Here is a 25482-nt window from a genome sequence, read left to right as displayed (position 1 = left end):
CCAGGGAATCTTCCCAACCCAGGGATCGAACCCAGGGATCAAACCCAGGTCGCCCGCATTGGAGGCAGACACTTTAACCCCTGAGCCAAAGATAAGTATAGGTCGATATCATTGATGAATACAGATAGAAAAATTCTCAACAAAATATTAGCAAACCAAATCCAACAGTACATAATAGATATCATATACCATGAATAACCTGGATTCATCCCAGGGTCACAAGTATGGTCCAACAAGTGTAAATCAATGAAATATGACACATTAAAAAAGACAAACACCACATGATCTTCTCAATAGAAATAGAAAAAGCATTTGATAAAATTCATCACTCATTTAGGATAAAAAAAAACTCTCCAGAAAGTGGGCATAGAGGGAACCAATATCAACATAAGGCCATACTTGGCAAACGCTCAGCTAATATAATTTTCAATGGTGAAAAATTAAAAGAATTTCCTCTAAGATCAGGAAAAGACAAGGATGCCCACTCTTGCCACTATTATTCAACATACTTTTGAAAGTCCTAGCATGGCAATCAGAGAAGAAAAAGAATCGTAATTGGAAAAGAAGTAAAATGGTCACTGTTTGTAAATGATATGATACTATATGTACAGAATTCTAAAGATGCCATTAGAAAGTTTTTAGAGCCCATCAATGAATTTGGTAGTGACAGGATACAAAATTAATACACAGAAATCTCTTGCCTTCCTATACACTAACAATGAACAATCAGAAAGAGAAAGTCAGGAAAGGGTCCCATTTACCACTGCCTCAAAAAGAATAAAATAACTAGGAATAAATTTATCTAAGGAAGCAAGAGACTCATACTCAGATGACTGTAAGATTTTGATGAAATCAAAGATGGCACAAAGAGATGGAGAGATATAGCATAGCATTGGATTAGAAGAATCAATATTATGAAAATGACTATACTACCCAAAGCAATCTATAGATGCAATGCAATTCCTATCAAATTATCAATGGCATTTTTCACAGAATTAAAACCAAAAGACCCCAAATAGCCAAAGTAATTTAAGAAAGAAAAATGGAGCTGAAGAAATCAGGCTACCTGACTTTACACTATCTACAGAAACTACAGTAAACAAAACAGTACCATATTGAAACAAAAAAAGAAATGTATATCAATGGTACAGGATTGAAAGTCCAGAAATAAACTCATGCATCTGCTATCACCTATTCTATGACAAATAAGGCAAGGACGTACAATGGATAAAAGATAACTTCTTCAGTATGTGGTGCTGGGAAAAGTGGACAGCTGCAAGTCAAAGAATGAAATTAGAATACTTTCTAATATCATATGCAAAAATAATTCAAAATGGATTTAAAACCCCAATGTAATTCCAGACACTATCAAATTCTTAGAAGAAATATAGGCAGAACATTCTTTGATGTAAACTGCAGTAAGATTTTTTCTGATATACCTTCTACAGTAAGGAAAATAACAAGCAAATGAGACCTAATTAACATAAAAAGATTTGCATAGCAAAGGAAACCACTGACAAAAAGGTAAACCATAGAGTGGGAAAAAAATATTTGCAAATGATGTGATCTACAAGGGGTTACTCTCCAAAGTGTATAAACAGTTCGTGCAGCTCAATATGAAAAAAAAAAAATGACAATCAGAATATGGGCAGAAGGTCCAAATAGACATTTTTCTACAGAATATATATAGGTGGCCAAAAAACACATGAAAAGATGCTCAATATCACTAATTATTGGAGAAATGTAAATCAAAACTATAATGAGGTATCACCTCACAGCAGTAAAGATGGCCATCATCAAAAAGTCTATAAACAATAAATGCTTGAGAGGGTGTGGAGAAAAGGGAACCCTCCTACACTGTTGGTGGGAATATAAATTGTTAATAGTCACTATCAAGAACAGCATGGAGTTTCCTTAAAAAACTTGAGCTACCATATAACACAGCATTCCCATCAGTTCAGTTCAGTTCAGTCGCTCAGTCGTGTCCGACTCTTTGCAACCCCATGAATCACAGCACGCCAGGCCTCCCTGTCCATCACCAAATCCCGGAGTTCACTCAAAGTCATGTCTATCAAGTCGGTGATGCCATCCAGCCATCTCATTCTCTGTCGTCCGCTTCTCCTCCTGCTCCCAATCCTTCCCAGCATCAGAGTCTTTTCCAGTTGAGTCAGCTCGTCGCATGAGGTGGCCAAAGTATTGGAGTTTCAGCTTTAGGATCAGTCCTTCCAATGAACACCCAGGACTGATTGATCTCCTTGAGAATGGACTGGTTGGATCTCCTTGCAGTCCAAGGGACTCTCAAGAGTCTTCTCCAGCACCACAGTTCAAAAGCATCAATTCTTCGGTGATCAGGTTTCTTCACAGTCCAACTCTCACATCCATACATGACCACTGGAAAAACCATAGCCTTGACTAGACGGACCTTGGTTGGCAAAGTAATGTCTCTGCTTTTTAATATACTATCTAGGTTGGTCATAACTTTCCTTCCAAGGAGTAAAAGTCTTTTAATTTCATGGCAACAATCAGCATCCACAGTGATTTTGGAGCCCAAAAAAATAAAGTCTGACACTGTTTCCACTGTTACCCCATCTATTTCCCATGAAGTGATGGGACCAGATGCCATGATCTTTGATTTCGGAATGTTGAGCTTCAAGCCAACCTTTTCACTCCCCTCTTTCACTTTCATCAAGAGGCTTTTGAGTTCCTCTTCACTTTCTGCCATAAGGGTGGTGTCATCTGCATATCTGAGGTTATTGATATTTCTCCCACCAATCTTGATTCCAGCTTGTGCTTCTTCCAGCCCAGCATTCCTCATGATGTACTCTGCATAGAAGTTAAATAAGCAGGGTGACAATATACAACCTTGACGTACTCCTTTTCCTATTTGGAACCAGTCTGTTGTTCCATGTACAGTTCTGACTGTTGCTTCCTGACCGGCATACAGGTTTCTCAAGAGGCAGGTAAAGTGGTCTGGTATTCCCATTTCTTTCAGAATTTTCCACAGTTTGTTGTGATCCACACAGTCAAAGGCTTTGGCGTAGTCAATGAAGCAGAAATAGATGTTTTTCTGGAACTCTCTTGCTTTTCCCATGATCCAGCGGATGTTGGCAATTTGATCTCTGGTGCCTCTGCCTTTTCTAAAACCTGCCAGATGGAGAAGCTCTATACAGTTAGCAAAAACAAGACCAGGAGCTGACTGTGGCTCAGATCATGAACCCCTTATTGCCAAATTCAGACTGAAATTGAAGAAAGTAGGGAAAACCACTAGACCATTCAGATATGACCTAAATCAAATCCCTTATGATTATACAGTGGAAGTGAGGAATAGGTTTAAGGGACTAGATCTGATAGAGTGCCTGATGAACTCTGGACGGAGGTTCGTGACATTGTACAGCAGACAGGGACCAAGACCATTCCCGTGGAAAAGAAATGCAAAAAAGCAGAATGACTGTCTGAGGAGGCCTTACAAATAGCTGTGAAAAGAAGAGAAGTGAAAAGCAAAGGAGAAAAGGAAAGATATAAGCATCTGAATGCAGAGCTCCAAAGACTAGCAAGGAGAGATAAGAAAGCCTTCCTCAGTGATCAATGCAAAGAAATAGAGGAAAGCAACAGAATAGGAAAAACAAGAGATCTCTTCAAGAAAATTAGAGATTCCCAGGGAACTTTTCATTTAAAGATGGGCTCGATAAAGGACAGAAATGGTATGGGCCGAACAGAAGCAGAAGATATTAAGAAGAGGTGGCAAGAATACACAGAAGAACTGTACAAAAAAGATCTTCACGACCAAGATAGTCACGATAACGTGATCACTGACCTAGAGCCAGACATCTTGGAATGTGAAGTCAAATGGGCCTTAAAAAGCATCACTGCGAACAAAGCTAGTGGAGGTGATAGAATTCCAGTTGAGCTATTTCAAATCTTGAAAGATGATGCTGTGAAAGTGCTGCACTCAATGTGCCAGCAGATTTGGAAAACTCAGCAGTGGCCACAGGACTGGAAAAGGTCAGTCTTCATTCCAATCCCAAAGAAAGGCAATGCCAAAGAATGCTCAAACTACCGCATAATTGCACTCATCTCACACGCTAGTAAAGTGATGCTCAAAATTCTCCAAGCCAGGCTTCATCAGTATGCGAACCGTGAACTCCCAGATGTTCAAGCATTCCCATCCCTGGGCATATATCCAGAGAAATTCATACTTGGAAACGGTACATGTGCCCCAGTGTTAACTGGAGACTATTTACAATAATGATGACATGGAAGAAACATAACTGTACATTAAAAGATGACAAACATGTGGGTTATTACTCAGTCATTAAAGGAGGAAATAATGCCATCTGAAGCAACATCGATGGACCTAGAAATCATCATACTAAGTGAAATAAGTCAAACAGAGAAAGACAAATATCATATGATATCTCTTATATGTGGAATCTAAACAGGGTATAATTTAACTGACAAAAAAGAAACAGACTCATAGACTTAGAAAACAAACATATAGTTACAAGGGGAAGTTATGGGTAAGGATAAATTAGGAGATCGTGAATAACATATACACACTATTAAATATACAACAGATAATCAACAGGGACCTAATGTATGGCACAGAGAACTCTGCTTAATATTCTGTAATAAGCTATATGGGGAAAGAATCTGAAACAGCATTAATATACATGTATGTATGACTAAAGTGTTTCTGAGGCATGGCAATGGTGAAGAATCCACCTGCCAATGCAGGAGACACAGGAAACAGTTTCGATTCCAGGGTTGGGAAGATCCCCTGGAGAAGGAAATATAACCCTCCCGTCAGAAAGTTTGCACAAGCCTCTTATCCTCATCCATCAGAGGGCAGACAGAAGAAGTTAAGAACTACAGTCTCACAGCCTCCAGAATAAAAACCACAATCACAGAAAGCTAACCAAAATTATCACATGGATCACAGCCTTGTCTAACTCGATGAAGCTATGAGCCATGCAGTGCACAGCCACCCACGACAGATGGGTTATAGTGGAGAGTTCTGACAAAACGTGGTCCACTGGAGAAGGGAACGGCAAAGTACTTCAGTATCCTTGCCTTGAGAAACCCATGAACAGTATGAAAAGGCTGAAAGATGTAACATTGGAAGATGAGCACCCCAGGTTGCTGGGTGTCCAATATGTTACTCAGGAACAGCAGAGAAATTGATGCAGAAAGAATGAAGAGGCTGAGAATAAGTGGAAACAATGCTCAGTTGTGGATATGTCTGATGGCAAAAGTAAAGTCCAATGGTATAAAGACAAAATATTACATAGGAACCTGGACTGTTAGGTCCATAAATCAAGGTAAATTTGGACATGGTCAAGCAGGAGATAGGGTGTTTTTGCCTGGGTGCAGGTACCTGGTCACACAGACTGTGGCATAAGCCCTCTTGGAGGTTGCCATTAATCCCAGCATAGAGCTGCTGAGCAGATGACCTACAAACTGCAAAACAATTATACCAAATAAATTCTTGCACTGTTAAGAAAGTTCTAGGATCCACAACAGGTTTCCCAACCTGGGGATCTGGCAAAGGGACTGAGAACCCCCAGGGAATTTGACTTTGGAGGCCAGTGGGATTTGATTATAGAACTTACACAGGACTAGGGAAACAGACTCTTGGAGGGCACAAACAAAACCTTGTGTGCACCAGGACCCAGGAGAAAGGAGCAGTGACCCCATAACAGACTGGCTCAGACTTGGCTGTGAGTGTCCAGGAGTCTCCAGTGAGGGCGTGGGCCAGTGGTGGCCTCTTCAGGGTCAGGGGCAATGAGTGTAGCAGTGCCTTCATGGGGCCTTTTGAAGGAGGTTGTAATTATCTTCATTACCTCCACCATAGTTTGGTCTCAGGTCAAACAACAGGGAGGGAACAGAAAACTGGATTAAAAATTTATTGAGCATGAGCATCAGAACAAGACCCAGTATCCCCTGCAGTCAGTCTCTCCCATCAGGGAGCTTCCATAAGCCTCTTATCCTTATCTGTCAGAGGGCGAGAGAATGAAAATCACTATCACAGAAAACTAATCAAACTGATCACATGGACCACAGCCTTGTTTAGCTCAACAAAGCTATGAGCCATGCTGTCTGTGAAGGGCCACCCAAGACGGATGGGTCATGGTGGAGAGTTCTGACAAAATGTAGTTCACTGGAGAAGGGAATGGCAAACACTTCAGTATTCTTGCCTTGAAACCACGATGAATAGTATGAAAAGGCAAAAATATATGACACCGAAAGATGAACTCCCCAGGTCAGTAGGTGGCCAATATGTTACTGGAGAAGAGTGGAGAAATAACTCCAGAAAGAATGAAGAGATGGAGCCAAAGCGAAGACAAAGCCCAGTTGTGGATGTGACTGGTGTGGAAGTAAAGTCTGATGCTGTAAAGAAGCAATATTGCATAGGAACCTGGAATGTTAGGTCCATGAATCAAGGCAAATTGGAAGCGGTCAATCAGGAGATGGCAAGAGTGAACTTCGACATTTTAGGAATCAGTGAACTGGACTGGAATGGGCAAATTTAATTCAGATGACCATTATGTCTACTACTGTGGGCAAGAATCCCTTAGAAGAAATGGAGTAGCTCTCATAGTCAAAAAAGTCAAGTCCAAAAGGCAGTACTTGAGTGCAGTCTCAAAAATGATAGAATGATCTCTGTTCATTTCCAAGGCAAGTCATTCAATATCATAGAAATCCAAGTCTATGCCCCAATGAGTAATGCTGAAGAAGCTGAAATTGAATGGTTCTATGAAGACCTACAAGAGCTTCTAGAATTAAAACCCCAAAAAGATGTCCTTTCGATCATCGGAGACTGGAATGCAAAAGTAGGAAGTCAAGAGGTACCTGGAGTAACAGGCAAATTTGACTTTGGAGTACAAAATGAAGCAGGGCAAAGGCCAAGAGAACACACTGGTCATAGCAAACACCCTCTTCCAACAACACAAGAGAAGGCTCTACACATGGACATCGCCAGATGGTCAATACCGAAATCATATTAATTATATTCCTTGCAGCCAAAGATGGAGAAGCTCTGAACAGTCAGCAAAACAAGACCAAGAGCTGACTGTGGCTCAGATCATGAACTCCTTATTGCAAAATTCAGACTTAAATTGAAGAACGTAGGGAAAACCACTAGACCATTCAGGCATGACCTAAATCAAACCCCTTATCATTATACAGTGGAAGTGACAAATAAGATTCAAGGGATTAGATCTGATAGACAGAGTGCCTGAAGAACTATGGAAGGAGATTCATGACATTGTACAGGAGGCAGGGATCAAGACCAGCCCCAAGAAAAAGAAATGCAAAAAGGCAAAATCGCTGTCTGAGAAGGCCTTACAAATAGCTGAGAAAAGAAGAGAAGCAAAAGGCAAAGGAGAAAAAGATATACTCATTTGAATTCAGAGTTTCAAAAAATAGCAAGGAGAGATAAGAAAGCCTTCCTCAGTGATCAATGCAAAGAAATAGAGGGAAACTATAGAATGGGAAAGACTAGAGATCTCCTCAAGAAAATTAGAGATACCAAGGGAAAATTTCATGCAATGATGGGCACAATAAAGGACAGAAATGGCATGGAAGCAGAAGAAATTAAGAAGAAGTTGCAGAATACACAGAAGAATTATACATAAAAGATTTTCATGACCTAGATAATCATGATGATGTGATCACTCACCTAGAGCCATACATCCTGGAATGTGAAGTCAAATGGGCCTTCGGAAGCATCACTACGAACAAAGGTAGTGGAGGGGATGGAATTCCAGTTGAGCTATTTCAAATCCTGAAAATTGACTCTATGAAAGTGCTTCACTCAATATGTCAGCAAATTTGGAAAACTCACCAGTGGCCACAGGACTGGTAAAGGTCAGTTTTCATTCCAATCCCAAAGAAAGGCAATGCCAAAGAATGCTCAAACTACCACACAATTGCACTCATCTCACAGGCTAGTAAAGTAATGCTTAAAATTCTCCAAGCCAGTCTTCAGCAATTCGTGAACCATGAACTTCCAGATGTTCAAGCTGGGTTTAGAAAAGGCAGAAGAACCAGAGATCAAATTGCCAACATCTGTTGGATCATAGAAAAAGCAAGAGAGTTCCAGAAAAAAATCTACTTCTGCTTTATTGATTATACCAAAGTCTTTGACTGTGTAGATCACAACAAACTGTGGAAAATTCTTAAAGAGATGGGAATACCAGACCACCTGACCTGCCTCCTGAGATATCCGTATGCAGGTAAAGAAGTAACTGTTAGAACCAGACACAGAACAACAGACTGGTTCCAAATTGGGAAAGTAGTACATGGAAGCTGTATATTGTCACCCTGCTTATTTAACTTATATGCAGAGTACATCATGAGAAACACTGGGCTGGATGAAGCACAAGCTGGAATCAAGGTTTCAGGGAGAAATATCAGTAACCTCAGATATGCAGATGGAACTACTGTTATGGCAGAAAATGAAAAGGAACTAAAGAGCCTCTTGATGAAAGTGAAAGAGGAGAGTGAAAAAGCCGGCTTAAAACTCAACATTCAAAAAACTAAGATCATGGCAAGTGGTCCCATCACTCCATGGCAAATAGATGGGGAAACAATTCTAACAGTGAGAAACTATTTTCTTGGGCTCCAAAATCACTGCAGATGGTGACTGCAGCCATGAAATTAAAAGATACTTGCTCCTTGGAAGAAAAGCTATGACCAACCTGGACAGCATATTAAAAAGCAGAGACATTACTTTGCCAACAAAGGTCCATCTAGTCAAAGCTATGGTTTTTCCAGTAGTCATGTATGGATGTGAGAGTTGGACTATAAAGAAAGCTGAGCGCCAAAGAATTGATGCTTTTGAACTGTGTTGCAGAAGAGTCTTGAGAGTCCCTTGGACTGCAAGGAGATCCAACCAATCCATCCTAAAGGAAATCAGTCCTGAATATTCATTGGAAGGACTGATGCTGAAGCTGAAACTCCAATATTTTGGCCATCTGATGCTAAGAACTGACTCATTGGAAAAGGCCCTGGCGCTGGGAAAGATTGAAGGCAGGAAGAGAAGGGGACAACAGAGGATGAGATGGTTGGATGGCATCACCAACTCGATGGACATGAGTTTGAACAAGCTCTGGGAGTTGGTGATGGACAGGGAAGCCTGGTGTGACCATGGGGTCACAAAACGTCAGACACAACTGAGTGACTGAACTGAACTGAATGACTGAAGCAGGAAATGGCAAGAGTGAACATCCACATTTTATTAATCAGTGAACTAAAATGGGCTGGAGTGGGTGAATTTAATTCAGATGACTATTATGTCTACTACTGTGGGCAAGAATCCCTTAGAAGAAATGGAGTAGTCCTGATAGTCAATAGGAGTCCAAAGGCAGTATGTGCATACAATCTCAAAAACACAATGTTAAGGCAAACCATTCAACATCACAGTAATCCAAGTCTATGTCCCAACCAGTAATGCTGAAGAAGATGAAGTTGAATGCTTCTCTGAAGATGTACAAGACTTTATAGAACTAACACCAAAAAGAAAACACAAAAATCGATGTCCTTTTCATCATAGGGGATTGGAATGCACAAGTAGGAGGTCAAGAGATACATGGAATAACAGGCAAGTTTTGACTTGGAGTACAAAATGAAGCAGGGAAAGGCTAACAGTTTTGTCAGGAGAACACACTGGTCATACCAAACACCCTTTGCCAACCACACAAGAGACAACTCTACACATGGACTTCACCAGATGGTAAACACTGAAATCAGACTGATTATCTTCTTTGCAGCCGAAGATGTTGTTGTTTAGTCACTGTTGTGTCTGACTCTTTTTGAGACCCCATAGACTGTAGCCCACCAGGCTTTTCTGTACATGGGATTTCCCAGGCAAGAATCCTTGAGTGGGTTGCCAGGTCTTTCTTCAGGGAATCTTCTTACCCAGGGATTGAACCTGAGTCTCCTTCATTGGCAAGCAGATTATTTACCAGTGAGCAGTTAAAGATAGAGAAGCTCTATACAATCAGCAAAAATAAGACTGTGGCTGTGGAGCTGACTGTGGTTCTGATCATGAGCTCCTTATTGCAAAATCCAGGCTTAAATTGAAGAAAGTAGAGAAAACCACTAGATCACTCACTTATGACCTAAATCAAATCCCTTATGTTTATACAGTGCAAGTGACAAACAGATTCAAGGGATTAGATCTGGTAGACCAAGTACCTGAAGAACTATGGACAGAGGTTTGTAACACTGTACTGGAGCCAGTGACCAAACCATCTTCAAGATAAAGAAATGCAAGAAGGCAAAGTGGTTGTCTGAGGAGACCTTACAAATAGCTGAGGAGAGAAAAGAAAGGAAAGGAGAAAGGAAGAGTTACACCCAACAGAGTGCAGAGTTCCAGACAACAGCGAGGAAAGACAGGAAAACCTTCTTGAGTGAACAATGCAAAGAAATAGAGGAAAACAACAGAACGGGAAAGACTAGAGATCTCTGCAAGAACTAGAGATACCAGGGGAACATTTCATGCAAAGACGGGCATAATAAAGGACAGAAATGGCAAGGACCTAACAGAAGCAGAAGAGATTAAGAAGAGGTGGCAGAAATACACAGAAGTATATAAAAAAAGTCCTAATGATCTGGATAAGCACAATGGTGTGGTCAGTCACCTAGAGCCAGAAATCCTGAAGTGTGAAGTCAGATAGGCCTTAGGAAATATTACTACAAACAAAGCTAGTGGAAGTGACGGAACTCCAGCAGAGCTATTTCAAATCCTAAGAGATGATGCTGTGAAAGTGCTGCACTCAATATGCCAGCAAATTTGGAAAACTCAACAGTGGCCATAGGACTGGAAAAGGTCAGTTTTCATTCCAATCCCAAAGAAGGGCAATGTCAAAGAATGTTCAAACTTCTGTACAATCACACTCATTTCACATGCTAGTAAGGTTATGCTAAAAATCTGTCAAGCTAAGCTTCAGCAGTATGTGAACCAAGAACTTCCAGATGTACAAAATGGGTTTAGAATAGGCAGAGGAACCAGAGATCACAGTGCCAACATTTGCTGGATCATAGAGAAAGCAAGGGAATTCCAAAAAGCATCTACTTCTGCTTCATTGAGTACACTAAAGTTTTTGACTGTGTGCATCACGAGTTGGGAATACCAAATCACCTTATCTGCCTCCTGAGAAACCTGTATGCAAGTCAAGAAGCAACAGTTAGAACCACACATGGAACAACAGACTGGTTTAAAATTTGGGAAAGGAGTGAAGGCTGTGTATTGTCACCATGCTTATTCAACTTATTTGCAGAGTACATTATATGAAATGCTGATCTGGATGAAGCACAGCATATCTGAATCAACAACCTCAGATATGCAGATGATACCACCCTAATGACAGAAAGTGAAGAGGAAATAAAGAGCCTCTTGATGAAAGTGAAAGAGGAGAGTGAAAAATCTGACATAAAACTCAACATTCAGAAAATGAAGATCATCACATCCAGTCCTATCATTTTATGGCCAATAGATGGAAAAAGTGGAAACAGTGGCACATTTTGTTTTCCTGGGCTCCAAAATCACTGCAGACAGTGACTGCAGTAATGAAATAAAAACACACTTGCTCCTTGGAAGAAAAGCTGTGATAAACCTAGACAGTGTATTAAAAATCAGAGACATCACTTTGCTTACAAAGATCCATCTAGTCAAGGTTATGGTTTTTCCAGTAGTCATGTACAAATGTGAGAGTTGGATCATAAAGACTAAGCACTGAAGAATTAATGCTTTTGAACTGTGGTGCTGGAAAAGACTCTTGAGAGTACCTTGGACAGGAAAGAGATCAAACCAGTCAATCTTAAAGAAAATCCTGCAGTCCTTCAGTCCATGTGTCACAAAGAGTCAGACACAACTTAGTGAGTAAACAACATGTATAACTAAATCACTTTGCTGTACAGCTGAAACTAACACATCATTCAAAAATACTATACTTCAATATAAAATAAACTGTTTTAAAATAAATAAAATAAATAAAAAATTTTCTCTGAAAGAAAAAAAGCAGAAATTAAAAATACCTTGAGGCAAATGACAATGAAAATACAACCATAGAAAATCTATGTGATGCATCAGAATAGTTCTGGTGAGACGGAATTTCATAGCTATTCAGAACTTCTTTAAGAAACAAGAAAAATCTCTAATAAACAATTCAATCCACCACCTAAGAGTTAGGAAAGGAACAAACAAAACCTAAAGCCAGCAGGAAGAAGCAAATAACAAAGATCAGAGATGAAATAAATAAATTACAGATTTTAAAGTTTAGGGGAAAAAAGCAACAGGAAGGGCTGGTTCTTTGAGGTGGCAAACGAAATTGACAAACTTCTGGCCCGGCTTAGCAAGACCAAAAGACAGGAGAAGATGCAAAGAAAATAAGAAAGAGGAGACGAGAAATGACAAATGATACCACAGAAATGAAAAAATATATATATATAAGAGAATACTATGAGGAATTATATGCCAACAAATTCAACAACCTAGAAGAAAAGGGCAAGTTTTGAGAAACATAAAGTGTACCAAAACTGAAGAAGAAAGATAACTTGAACAGAGCAATCACTAGAAGTGAAACAGAGTCTATAATTTAAATAAACAAACAAAAGTTACAAACAAAACTCCAGGACCAGATGTCTTCCCAGGCAAATTCTACCAAGTATACAAAGAAGAACGTGTATTGATCCTTCTCAAACTGTTACAAAAGACTGAAGGAGAGGAAACACTCCAAAAGGCATTCCATGAAGACACTGTTACCCCTGATACCACAACCAAAGTCACTACCAAAAGAGAAAATTATAGGCCAATATCATTGATGAATATAGATGCAAAAATTCTCAACAAAATATTAGGAAATTGAATCTAAAAACACATAAAAAAGATCATGTGGCACAAGCAATTTGGTTCATTGCCGTGTCACAGGATGGTTCAAGATATGCTAATCAGTTGATGTGATACACCTCACTAGCAAAAGAAACGACAAATACCACATGGTCATCTCAACAGACACTGAAAAAACATTTGATAAAATTCAGCATTCATTCATGATTTTAAGAAAAAACCCATATGAAACTATGTAGAAAGGGAAAAGAACTAAACATAATAAAAGCTATTTATGATGGACTCACAGCCAATGTAATATTTAATGGTGAAAAACTGAAATCCTTTGTGCTAAGATATACAAGACAAGGATGCCCACTGTCACATCTTCCACTCAGAGCAGAATTGGAAGTCTTAGACACTGCAATCATAAAAGAGAAATTTAAAAAGCGTACCAAAATTGGTAGGGAAGAGGTAAAATTGTAATTATATACAGATAACAAAATACTATATCTAGAAAAAGACACCACACAGAAACTACTAGAGCTGATAAACTAATTCAGAAAGTTAGCAGGATACAAAATTAACACACAGAAATCAGTTGCATTTCTTTACACTAATGGTGAAATATCAGACAATCTCTTTTAAAGCTGCATCAAAAAAAAACCTCCCAGAACTTTGGAATAATCACCAAGGAGGTGACAAATTTATATACTGACAACTACAAAAGATTAATAAAGTAAATTGAAAAAGACTAAAAGAAATGGAAAGACATTTCATGCTCTTGGATTGGAAGAATTAAATTCGTGAAAATGGCCATACTGCCCAAAGTAGTCTACACATTTAATGCAGTCCCTATCAAATTAACCATGTCATTTTTCTCAGAACAGGAACAAGTAACCCTAAAATTTATATGGAACCATAAAAAACTCAGAATTGCAAAAGGAATATTGAAGAAAAAGAACAAAGCAGAAGGCATAATCTTCCTAGGCAATTCAGACAATACTACAAAGCCACAGTAATCAAAACAGTGTTTGGTATTGGAATAAAAACCATTTGGACCAATGGAACAGAATAAAGAGCCCAGAAATAAACTCACACACCTATGGTCAATTAATCTTCAACAAAAGAGGCAAAAATATACAATGAGGAAAAGAGAGTTTATTCAGCAAGTGATTTTGGAAAAGCTGGACAGCCACATGGAAATCAATGAAGTTAGAGGACTCCTTCATATCATACACAAAAATAAGCTAAAACTGGCTCAAGGACTTAAATATATGACATGATACTATCAAATTCCTAGAAGAGAACACAGGCAAAGCATTCTCTACCACAAATCGTACCAAAGATTTTTAAGTCAGTCTCCTTAAGTAATAGAAATAAAAGCAAAGATAAACAAAACGAAACCTAAGCAAACTTATCAGCTTTTGCACAGCAAAGGAATAAAAAAAAAAAAAAGACAACCTACAAATTGGGAGAAAATGCTTGAAAATAATGCAAAAGATGCTTAATTTCTAAAACATACAAACATCTCATACAACTGAATAACAAAATACAAACAATCTAGTGGAAAAATGGACAGAAGGATGGCCAAGAGGCACATGAAGAGATGGTCAATATCACTAATTACTAAAGAAATGCAAATCAAAATTACAATGAGGTACCATCTCACACTGATCAGAATGGCCATCATTAAAAACTCTACAAACAACAAATGCAAGAGTGGCTGTACAGAAAAGGGAACCCTCTTCTATTACTACTGGTGGGAATGTGAACTGGTGCAGCAACTGTGAAAAATAGCAAACTAAAAAACTAAAAATAGAGCTACCATATGATCCAGCAATCCCTTCCCAGGGCATAAATCCAGAAAAAAAAAATTCAAAAAGATACATGTAACCAATGGAAATTTGCTGTATGACTCAGGCAGCTCAAACTGGAGGTCTGTAACAACCTAAAGGGGTGGGAAAAGGTGGGAGGTGGGAGGGAGGTTCAAGAGCGAGGAGACATATGTATACTCATGGCTAATTCATGTTGATGTACGGCAGAAATCAAACCAGTATTGTAAAGCAATTATCCTTCAATTAAAAATAAATTTAAAAAATACATGTACCCCAATGTTCACAGCAGGACTATTTACAAAGTCAAGATACAGAAACAACTTAAATGCCCATCAACAGAGCAATGGATAAAGAAGATGTAGTACATATATACAATGGAATATTACTCAGCTACAAAAAAGAATGAAATAATGCCATTTGCAGCAACACGGATGGGCCTAGAGATTATCACACTAAGTGAAGTCAGAGAGAAAGACAAATATCATACAATATTACTTATGATGGAATCTAAAATCTAAAAAAACAAATGAACCCATATACAACAGAAACAGACTCACAAGCATAGAGAACACGCTTTTCTTTGCCAGTGGGGAGGTAAATGGGGGAGGAATGGATAGGGAATTTGGGATTCGCAGATAACAAAGAATTTTATATAAATGAATAAACAAGGTCCTACTCTACAGCACAGAAAACCATATTCAATATCCTCAGATAAGCCATAGTGGAAAAGAATACAAAAAAGAATGCATAAATATATATGTATAACTGAATCACTTTGCTGTACAGCAGACATTAACACAACATTGTAAATCAACTCTACTTCAATAAAACAAACAAATAGAAACCAAATTCTTTGTGTTTCTCCAAAGGCAGCATAAGTATAGCCAAACATTAATACTATTTGGAGATGCATTTTCAGATATGTACAGAGTTCTACAGTATAAAAGATTCGGTGAGCAGAGACTTAGCGCCATGCTGAAATTTATTATTAAAGAATGAAAGGATTTTCAAGCCAGTAATGACATTACAGTTGTCCTTCAATTTACAAGGGGGCTGGGCCTCAGGACCCTGGCCTTGTACCAGGATTTGAGGATGCTCTAGTCCCACAGTTAGCCCTCTGTCTGTGGGTGTGGAACCTGTAGAGACTTGGGCTGACCGTGCAAGTGAAACCTGCACTTAAACTTAGCTAGACTCAACTTATGCTGTGTCATTTTGAAAATGTTTAAAAATTAGTATTAAACAATACAAACAGTTCTCTCATTCTCTGGTACTACTGACCCATTTACCTCTGTTCAGGGTGGAGCTTTAAATCCTTTTGCCAATTTGTCTCTGACCTCAAAGAGTATCTTAGCTGTTCAGAGGACTGGAGTGCCTGGGACAGGATTACAGTAGAACTGAGACCACAGCTTGTCACATGATGAGGGTGTGTGTGTTGCATTGGTACCTAGTACTCAAGTGAAAAGCAAGTCAGTCAGTGAAGCTGAGCAGGTGAATGCAGCCCACTCCTATTCTTACCTGCAGATTCTGGAGCCCATGGACATCTATTTCAGCTCTTGGTTTTGCTCTCCTAAAGCAGAGTGTCTTCTTTTTAGTTTAAATAACGTTTGCTAATGTTCATCCAAGTCTCCAACTTGATGAGAATAGTTTCAATAAGGTTTGAGAATAGCAGGCTTGCAAGGATCTTTTGTCCACTGGATACAATTAAACTGTGATTCAGTGGGTTTGGGCAGATGTTGCCGGCACTCTGGTATACCCCAGATGTCACTTCTGAGAACCCTCCAGAACCTGGAAATAGCACCCTCCCTGCCTACTACAAGCCACTTCTCTGGGCCCATGGCCCCGGCCTCCTACTCCTTCCCTTCCTCACTCCATCTAGGACCCTCAGCAGAAGCAGATTGTGGGAGAGGCCAGGGGTGGTGCTCTGCTGGACCCACGTGTTCTCGAGAGCAGAGGAGGAGGGGTTTGAATTTGTCAGCTTCTCCCAGCTGAAGCCTATGTCTGGCCCCATGCGTAGCTTGGCCTGGGTCTTGTCAGACTCATCAGTAGTCTCACCTGTTTTATTTTTAAATTTGATTGCATTAAAGTAAGAGATCTAACCTCTCAATAACAGTGTATTGCTCTTTGTAGGAGCATGTGGTAGAGCGGAGTTCTAGAACTGCATCATTCATCACTGAAACTTTCCACCTGATCATAGCAATTGCCCCCCCCCCAACCCCTGGCCATACCACTCTGGGCTTTGCTTCCCTGACTTTGACTATGTAAATACCTCACATAAATGGAATCGCACAGTCACCTCCCTGCGTGGGTTCTACTGGCTATGGGACTGTATACACAGCTCACAGCAACTAAATCATCTTTTCATTCATTGAGGGCTGTTTTCAAACTTCACTGAGCTCAAACCTCCCGAGGCTGCTGAAAATGGCAGATTCTCCAGTTTCTCCCTCAGAAACTCAGGACTGCCTCCCAGGTAACGCTGATACCAATATTTAGGAGCCTCACTGGGACAAAATCATGCTTAACAAGACTCAGGAAAACCCCATGCAAAGGAACCATCCCGATTAACTTGCCCAAAAAAATGACCTGCGTGCTTCTTGATCACTAACTCAACCCAAGAAGAAAACTAGATTCCTCCTCAGGAGAGGCTACCAGGCAGAGGGGCCTGTCTGGAGGGATGGGTTGAGGGACAGAAATGATCCCTGAACCCAGTTCTGGATGCTACTGGCCTGTGGGTTTGTCTCCTGTAACTCATGTCGTGTCATAGAGATGTACCTGAGCAACCACCCCGTCCACCTTCTCACACACTCGATGGGTCCCAGGGGTGATTTAAGTCATCTCCCAGGTCAGCTAAACAGACCTTTCCAGCCTTCCTGGCTCCTCTCAGTCAGTGCAGAGAACGTCACTGTCCAACAAGTGAAAACTCTGCAGTGTCAGCCCCTCAAGGGGAGTCTCCTCAGGACTCTCCCCTGAACAGAAGCATGTGGCCCCGGACTTGAACTGACCACTCAGCAGCCATACATTCAGCAGCTGGCGCACATGAGGACGCAGATGCTCAGGAGGAAGGAGGCTTGGAGGAGGAGCCAGGAGAGGGGACCTGGTTGTCGAGGGAGCCAAGGGCCAGGGGATAGAGAGCATCTGTCCTGCTTTCCCACCACTCAGTCACTGTCTCCCGGCTGCTTCCTTCACCAGCCGCAGTCCACGGGTCTCTGAGAGACTGTGGCTCTCTTGTGCCCTCAAGGCTTCTGCTACTTGACTGTGATCTCACTTCCTTGGGACTTTGATGTCTGCTCATTGCTCTGTCCTTGAAAAGTGAACAGGTCTGGAAGGTGGGCAGTGCTATCATTCCTTCATTTCTATGTTATGAAGTCTTAAAACTTGAGCACTTTGACCAGGTTTCTGATGCTGTGATAACTGATTTATAATGAGAAATACATACTTGATCTTTGTCTGGGTTCTGGCACAGGACTTCTCAAATTATTTGTTGTTCAGTCGCTAAGTCTTGTGCAGCTCTTTGTGACCCCATGAACTGCAACATGCCAGGCTTCCCTGTTCTTCATTATCTCCCAGGGCTTAATAAAACTCATGTCCACTGAGTCGGTGATTCCATTCAAACATCTTATCCTCTGTTGCCCTCTTCTCTTCCTGCCCTCAATCTTTCCCAGCACCAAGGTCTTTTCCAATGAGTTGGCTCTTTGCATCAGGTGGCCGAAGTATTGGAGCTTCAGATTCAGTGTCAGTCTCCAATGAACACCCAGGACTGATTTCCTTTAGGATTGACTGGTGGGATCTCCTCGCAGTCCAAGGGACTCTCAAGAGTCTTCTCCAGCACCACAGTTCAAAGGCATCAGTTCTTGGTGCTCAGCCTTCTTTATGCTCCAACTCTCACATCCATACATGACTACTGGAAAAAACATAGCATGGACTATACAAACCTTTTTTGGCAAAGTAATGTCTCTGCTTTTTAATATACTGTCTAGGTTTGTCATAGCTTTTCTCCCAAGAAGAAAGTGTCTTTTTATTTCATGGCTGCAGTCACTGTCCACAGTAACTCTGGAGCTCAATAAAATAAAATCTGCCACTGTTTCCATTTTCCCCCATCTATTTGCCATGAAGTGATGGGACTGGATGCCATGATCTTCGTTTCTTGAATGTTGAGTTTTAAGCCAGCTTTTTCACTCTCCTCTTTCACCTTAAACAAGAAGCTCTTTAGTTCCTCTTCACTTTCTGCCATTAGGGTTGTATCATCTTCATATCTGAGGTTGCTGATATTTCTCCCAACAATCTTGATTCCAGCTTGTGATTCATCCAGCCCAGCATTTCACATGATGTTCTCTGCATAGAAGTTAAATGAGCAGGGAGACAATATACAGCCTTGATGTACTCCTTTCTCAATTTGGAACCAGTCTTTTGTTCCATGTCTGGTTCTAATTGTTGCTTCTTGACTTGCATACAGATTTCTCAGGAGGTAGGTAAGGTGGTCTGGTGTTCTCATCTCTTGAAGACATTTTCCACAGTTTATTGTGATCCACACAGTCAAAGGCTTTAGTGTAGTCAGTGAAGCAGATGTCTTTCTGGAATTCTCTTGCTTTTTCTATGATCCAGCAGATGTTGGCAATTTGAACTTTGGTCCCTCTGCCTTTTCTAAATCCAGCTTGTACATTTGGAAGTTCTCAGTTCACATACTGTTGAAGCCTAGTTTGAAGGATTTTGAGCATTATCTTGCTAGCATGTGAAATGAGTACAACTGTGTGGTAGTTTAAACATTTGTTGGCATTGTGCTTCTTTGAGATTAGGATGAAATCTTGGAATGAAAAATACATATTTGATCTTTGTCTGGATTCTGGCACAGGGCTTCTCAAATACTTAGAATTTTCTAATTAATTAGCATGACAAATGTGTCTTTTGTTATGTTAATGAAGTGACTTTTGGTTGCACTTAATTTGGGGGCTGAATGCCAGGGAAACCAACCCCTTGATCAAAGGGTCAGAATTTTCAGTCTCACCCTCTGCTCTCCAGAGAGGAGAGAAGGAATGGGGGTTGATCAATCACCAATGGCCAATAACAATCAATCATGCCTACATAACGAAGCGTCCACAACCACCACCCCTGCCCCCAAATGGGGTCCAGATGGCTTCTGGGTTGTTGTGCACATGGAGATTTTGGGAGAGTGGTGCATTTGGGGCATGGGTGCCCGGGGTCCTTCCCCTAGACCTTGCCCTCTGCAGGGTCTCTTCCATCAGTTGTTACTGACATATATCCTTTTACAAGAAACTAGTGATCCAGTAAGTAAAATGTTTCTCTGGGTTTTGTGAGTTGTCCTAGCAAATTGTTTGAACCCAAAGAGTGGGTTGTGGGACATTGTTACAAAAATACAGTAATCAAACCAATATGGGATTGGCACAAAAAGACGTGGATTGATGGAACTGAATACTGAGCCCAGAAATAAATACACACACGTATGGTCAATTAACAAAGGAGACAAGAAAATACAATGGGGAAGGAGAGTCTCTTCAACAGTGGTGTTGGGAAAGCTGGACAACTACACACATGTCAGTTAAAATAGAACACAGCCTCATACCATGCACAAAAATATACTCAAAATGGCTTAAAGTCTTAAATACAAGACACAACACCATCAAACTCTTAGAAGGGAACACAGACCAAACATTCTCTGACATAAATCGTACTAATGTTTTCTTAGGTCAGTCTCCCAAGGCAATAGAAATAAAAGCCAAAAATCATTAAATGGGGCCTGGAGAAGGGGACGACAGAGAATGAGATGGCTGGATGGCATCACCGACTCTGTGGACATGAGTTTGGGTGAACTCCGGGAGTTGGTGATGGACAGGGAGGCCTGGCGTGCTGTGATTCATGGGGTCGCAGAGAGTCGGACACGACTGAGCGACTGAACTGAACTGAACTGAATCAAACTTATACACTTTTGCAGAGCAAAGGAAACCATAAACCAAATGAAAAGGCAACTTATAGACTGGGAAAAAATATTTGCAAATATGTAAGCCCAATAAGAACTTAATTTCCAGAATATATAAATGGTTCATATAACTCAATAAAGAAAAACCAACAGCCCATTTAAAAAATGAGCCAAAGACCTAAATAGACATTTCTCCAAAGAAGACACACAGGTGGCCAATAAACACATGAAAAGATGCTCAATACTGCTAATTATTTGATGAATGCAAATCAAAACTGCAATGAGATACCGCCTCACATTCATCAGAATGGCCAGAAGAAACAAAGTCACAAACAATAAATGCTGGCAGAGAAGGGAACTCTTCTATACACATGGTAGGAATCTAAATTGGTACAGCCACTATGGAAAACAATATGGAGGTTCCTCAAAAAACTAAAATTATAGTTGTCCAATGATCCAGTGATCCTACTCCTGGGCATATGTCCAGACAAAACTCCAGTTTGAAAAGATACATCAGCCACAATGTTCATAGCAGCACTATTGATACCCAAGATATGGAAACAACTTAAATGTCTATCAACAGATGCATGGTTAAAGAACATGTGTTGTTTTACACAGTGGAATATTTACTCAGCCATAAAAAAGAATGAAATAATGCCATCTGTAGTAACATGGAAGGACCTAGAGATTATCATACTAAGTGAAGTAAGCCAAAGTCAGAGACAAGTGCTATATGATAATACCTATGATGGAATCTAAACTATGTCACGAATGAATCTATCTGTGAAACGGAAAGAGACTTAAGGGCATAGAGAACAGACTTGTGGTTGCCAAGGGGCAGCGATATGGAGGTGGTAAGGACTGGGAGTTTGGGATTAGTAGATGCAAACTATTGTATATAGAGTGGATAAACTAGGTCCTACTGTACAGCAGGGGAATTAAGCTCAATATCCTTTGATAATGCACAATGGAAAAAAATATGAAAATGTATATATATATATATGTATAACTGAATCTCTCTGTCCTTCAGCAAAATCAGCATTACAAATCAACTATATTTTAATAAAATTAAAATAAAAACAAATTCTTCGTGTTTCTCCAAGGACACCATAATCATAGCCACACATTAATACTATCTGGAGATGCATTTTCATAACATAAAGAGTTCTGCAATTTAAACCACTCAGTAGAAACTAACTGCTTAGTCCAAAGTGACACTGCATTATTTTTTAGTATTTCAGAGAATGAAAGAATCTGCAAGCCAGTAGATACAATTGTTCCTCCATATCCAAGGGGAATTGGCTCCAGGAACCGCCCCCTCCACGGGTACCAAAATCCAAGAAAGCTCAGATCTTACGGTCAGCCCTGTGTGGGTGTCAGTGTGGAACTTGTAGATATGTAGGGCTGACTGTAGAAGTGAAACCTGCACTTAAACTAGCTGGACTAAACTCATGCTTTGTGATCTTGAAAATGACAATGAATTGAAAATTTGTTACCATTTGTTAAATTCGTTAACAAATTTAAAAACTGAAGGAGTGGGTCATTGGAACCTCCAATCTGTAGCCAGTAGTCACAACCTGGACTTGTCTCGTAGGACTGAGACTCTGGTGGGATCTGAGGCTATTTCTGGGTAGATAGCGACAGAATTGAATTGAACTGGAAGACACCCCGCTGGTGTCAGAGAATTTTGTTCTGGTGTGGAAAACCTCCCCTATACACCGGAATTGGTGATCAGAATTTCAGCTACACACGGTGGCCACTAGCTCACACAGAGTCTAGAGCAAACTGGGGGATGTCCCATGAGGCAGATGGGTTTTGGCACACAGTTTGTAGAGCAGACTGGTGCCTGGGGGAGATTAGAAATTAGAGCCTTTCCTGGCCCAGGCAAACACAGCCCCACTCCAGAGTGCAACGTGGGGATCATTCTCCTTTACGCCTTCAATTAGTGCTCTGTGGGGCAATGCCCCGGGTCACCCTCTGTGTTACCTTTAGCTCCTTAATCTTTGCCCAACCTCTGTCTTGGCAGTGGGTGGTCTGGAGTCACAAAGAGCCATCCATCCGCCCTGGTGCAGGGCATTATGGGCAAGGACAGACCCAGCACTGCTAGCACTTAAATCCCTCCCGATCTTCCCTTTTATCTCTAATCTTCCAAGTTGCACAGTAACATAACCTATAAATTCTCCAGCTGATTTCAACATACAACTCTCCTCTGCCATGCACTGACATAACTACAGAGCAGACATACTCACACCCAGGGCACATTAGAATCACTTTTGGAGTTAGAAAAGGAATACCAATCCCCAAGTCCCATCCAAGGCCAATGGAATCAGAATTTCTGGGATAAGGTCCAGGCATTGGTATTTTTCAGTTTCCCAGATGTCTTAGCCTGCTGCTATAACAGAACACTATGGACTGGGTGGCCTAGAGACAATACTAATTTATTTCTTAAACTCTGCAGGTCGGGAAGTCCAGTATCAAGGTGCCAACAGATTGAATGTGTGATGGGGGCATACTTCCTGGTCCCCATATGGTGGAAGGGACAGGGGAACTCCCTGGGGTCTCTTTTAGAAGATCGTTAATCCCAGTCATGAAGTTGCACCCTCACGACCTAATTGCCTCTCAAAGCCCTTCCCCCCAGATACCATCACATTTGGGACTAGGGTTTCAACATGTTAATTTTGGGGGTGAGGACACACCAAGATTCTGTCTCTAGCATCAGGTGATTCTATTATGCAACCAAGGGACTTCCTTGGTGGTCCAATGGCTAAGACTTCATATTCCCAATGCAGGGGGCCCAGGTTCGATCCCTGGTTGGGGAACTAGATCCCATAGGCTGCCACTAAAGATCCCACATGCCTTAACGAAGATGGAAGATTCTGAGTGTGACAACTAAGACCCAGCACAGCCAAATAAATAAATAAAATATATCTAACGAGCAGCCAAAGCTGAGAATGCTATTCAAGGGTTAGCCTCCCTTGGCCCCACATTTAGCCAGACTGAACTGTCATCTAGTCCCTTGTTACTATGGTTTTGAAAATCTTTCCTTCTAAATAAAAACAAATATTCTAGTCCATTGGGAGAGAAGTGAGGCTGCCTTTAGGAACATACCATATGGGTTTCTCCGGGTGGGTAGACATTCAGTGGAGACATTCGTTTTGGAAGAGGCACTAGGGGAGGCCTCTCTCTGACATATGGTTCTTTGTGGATTTTTCTCTGTAGTATCAGGAACAGGAAAATGGCCAACAAAATCAAGCCCAGCACTGCCATTAACACTATGAACCACAACTCGCTGTAGAACTCCGTGCTTTTGCTTCCTGATCCTGTCTTTTCACCAGGAGTTGTCAGCACCAGGCCTGCAAAACCCAAGGACAGAAAAGGGAAACGTTATTTCAAAAGGCAAATTTGTGACTTCTTGCTCTGTCGTTTGATAATAAACTAGACAGGAATTTGTAGTGTTTGGGCACACTTGTGCTCAGGCTGGGGAAATGGTACAGTGAGTCGGCGGGGTGTAAGGAGATCCTGACAATCCTCAGGAGACCCTGCTGACACTTCTCAGGTAGGAAATGGCAGCTGCCTTGGCACACTCCCTGGAAATAGTTGGAGGCAGGACGAGGAGATTTTCAAGAGGGTTATCAAAGTAACCTTCTGTGGGGCTGCAAATAATTGGACACAACTTTGCCAACCAAGGTCCATCTAGTCAAGGCTATGGTTTTTCCCGTGGTCATGTATGGATGTGAGAGTTGGACTGTGAAGAAAGCTGATAGCTGAAGAATTGATGCTTTTGAACTGTGGTGCTGGAGAAGACTCTTGAGAGTCCCTTGGACTGCAAGGAGATCCAACCAGTCCATTCTAAAGGAGATCAATCCTGGGTGTTCATTGGAAGGACTGATGCTGAAGCTGAAACTCCAATACTTTGGCCACCTCATGCAACGAGTTGACTCACTGGAAAAGAGTCTGATGCTGGGAGGGATTGGGGGTGGGAGGAGACGGGGACGACAAGAGTGAGATAGCTGGATGGCATCACCGACTCAATGGACATGAGTTTGAGTGAACTCCAGGAGTTGGTGATGGACAGGGAGGCCTGGTGTGCTGTGATTCATGGGGTCGCAAAGAGTTGGACACAACTGAGCGACTGAACTGAACTGAGCACATCTGCATGCATGCAAAGTAACCATGGGGAAAGCCTAAGTCACAAGTATGTACCCTGGGAGCAAAGTCCTTTCTGGGCTCACGTGAGGGGCTGGAACCAAGACAAATATTGCTACAGACACCTCATCACACAACACACATAGCTGTGTGAATCCAGGGTTCCCTCACTTCCTGTAACTGCCCTGTTCCCGTGAAGTTCTGTGCAAACCAGACACTGAGACAGCAGATCCCATTTTCTGTTGGGTTGTTAATAGCCTTCACTCATTAACATATAGTTTCTTTACTTCCTGTGCTCTGGCCCCTCAGTTAAGCAGCAAGAGCTCTGCAAGTCATCATTCAAATGCCCTGGGAGAACTGGAATGGTCCAGGCAGGTAGGAAAGGCTTCCGGGTCCACTACGGGGCAGGGTAAGGTGGTGGAATCCTGCCATCAGCCTACTAACCTGAGCAGGAGAGAGTCTAGAGATCATCTGAAGCCTAGCTCCCTGCTAGGGCCAGCTTAGAGGCCTCAGTATCTATGGCAGCTGCCATTAGACTGGCATAAAGCAGAGAGCCAGGGAGCTGCTTTTCTAAAGCTAAGGCTTATGGCACAAACTGTCAAGGCTGTGTATTGTCACTCTGCTTATTTAACTTACATGCAGAGTACATTATGTGAAATGCTGGGCCGGATGAAGCTCAAGTTGGAATCAAGATTGCCGGAAGAATATCAATAACCTCAAATATGCAGATGACGCCACCC

At 41.2% G+C, this 25482-nt stretch overlaps 1 protein-coding gene across 1 annotated transcript in view; it reads right to left on the bottom strand.

Moving 5' to 3' along the window:
- The window catches only part of USH2A (usherin), a 969245-nt gene that overhangs the window by 9560 nt on the left and 934203 nt on the right, over positions 1-25482 (bottom strand). Inside the window, exon 69 of the mRNA XM_055419911.2 lies at positions 23705-23949. Within this exon, the coding sequence (XP_055275886.2) occupies positions 23705-23949 (245 nt within the window). The remainder of the gene's footprint in view (positions 1-23704; positions 23950-25482) is intronic.

This window comes from Moschus berezovskii, chromosome 17 (assembly GCF_049115385.1).
Source record: "Moschus berezovskii isolate FMDL1 chromosome 17, NW_MosBer_1.0, whole genome shotgun sequence".
NCBI classification, from domain to species: Eukaryota; Metazoa; Chordata; class Mammalia; order Artiodactyla; family Moschidae; genus Moschus; species Moschus berezovskii.
This window is presented reverse-complemented; position numbering and strand designations above follow the sequence as displayed.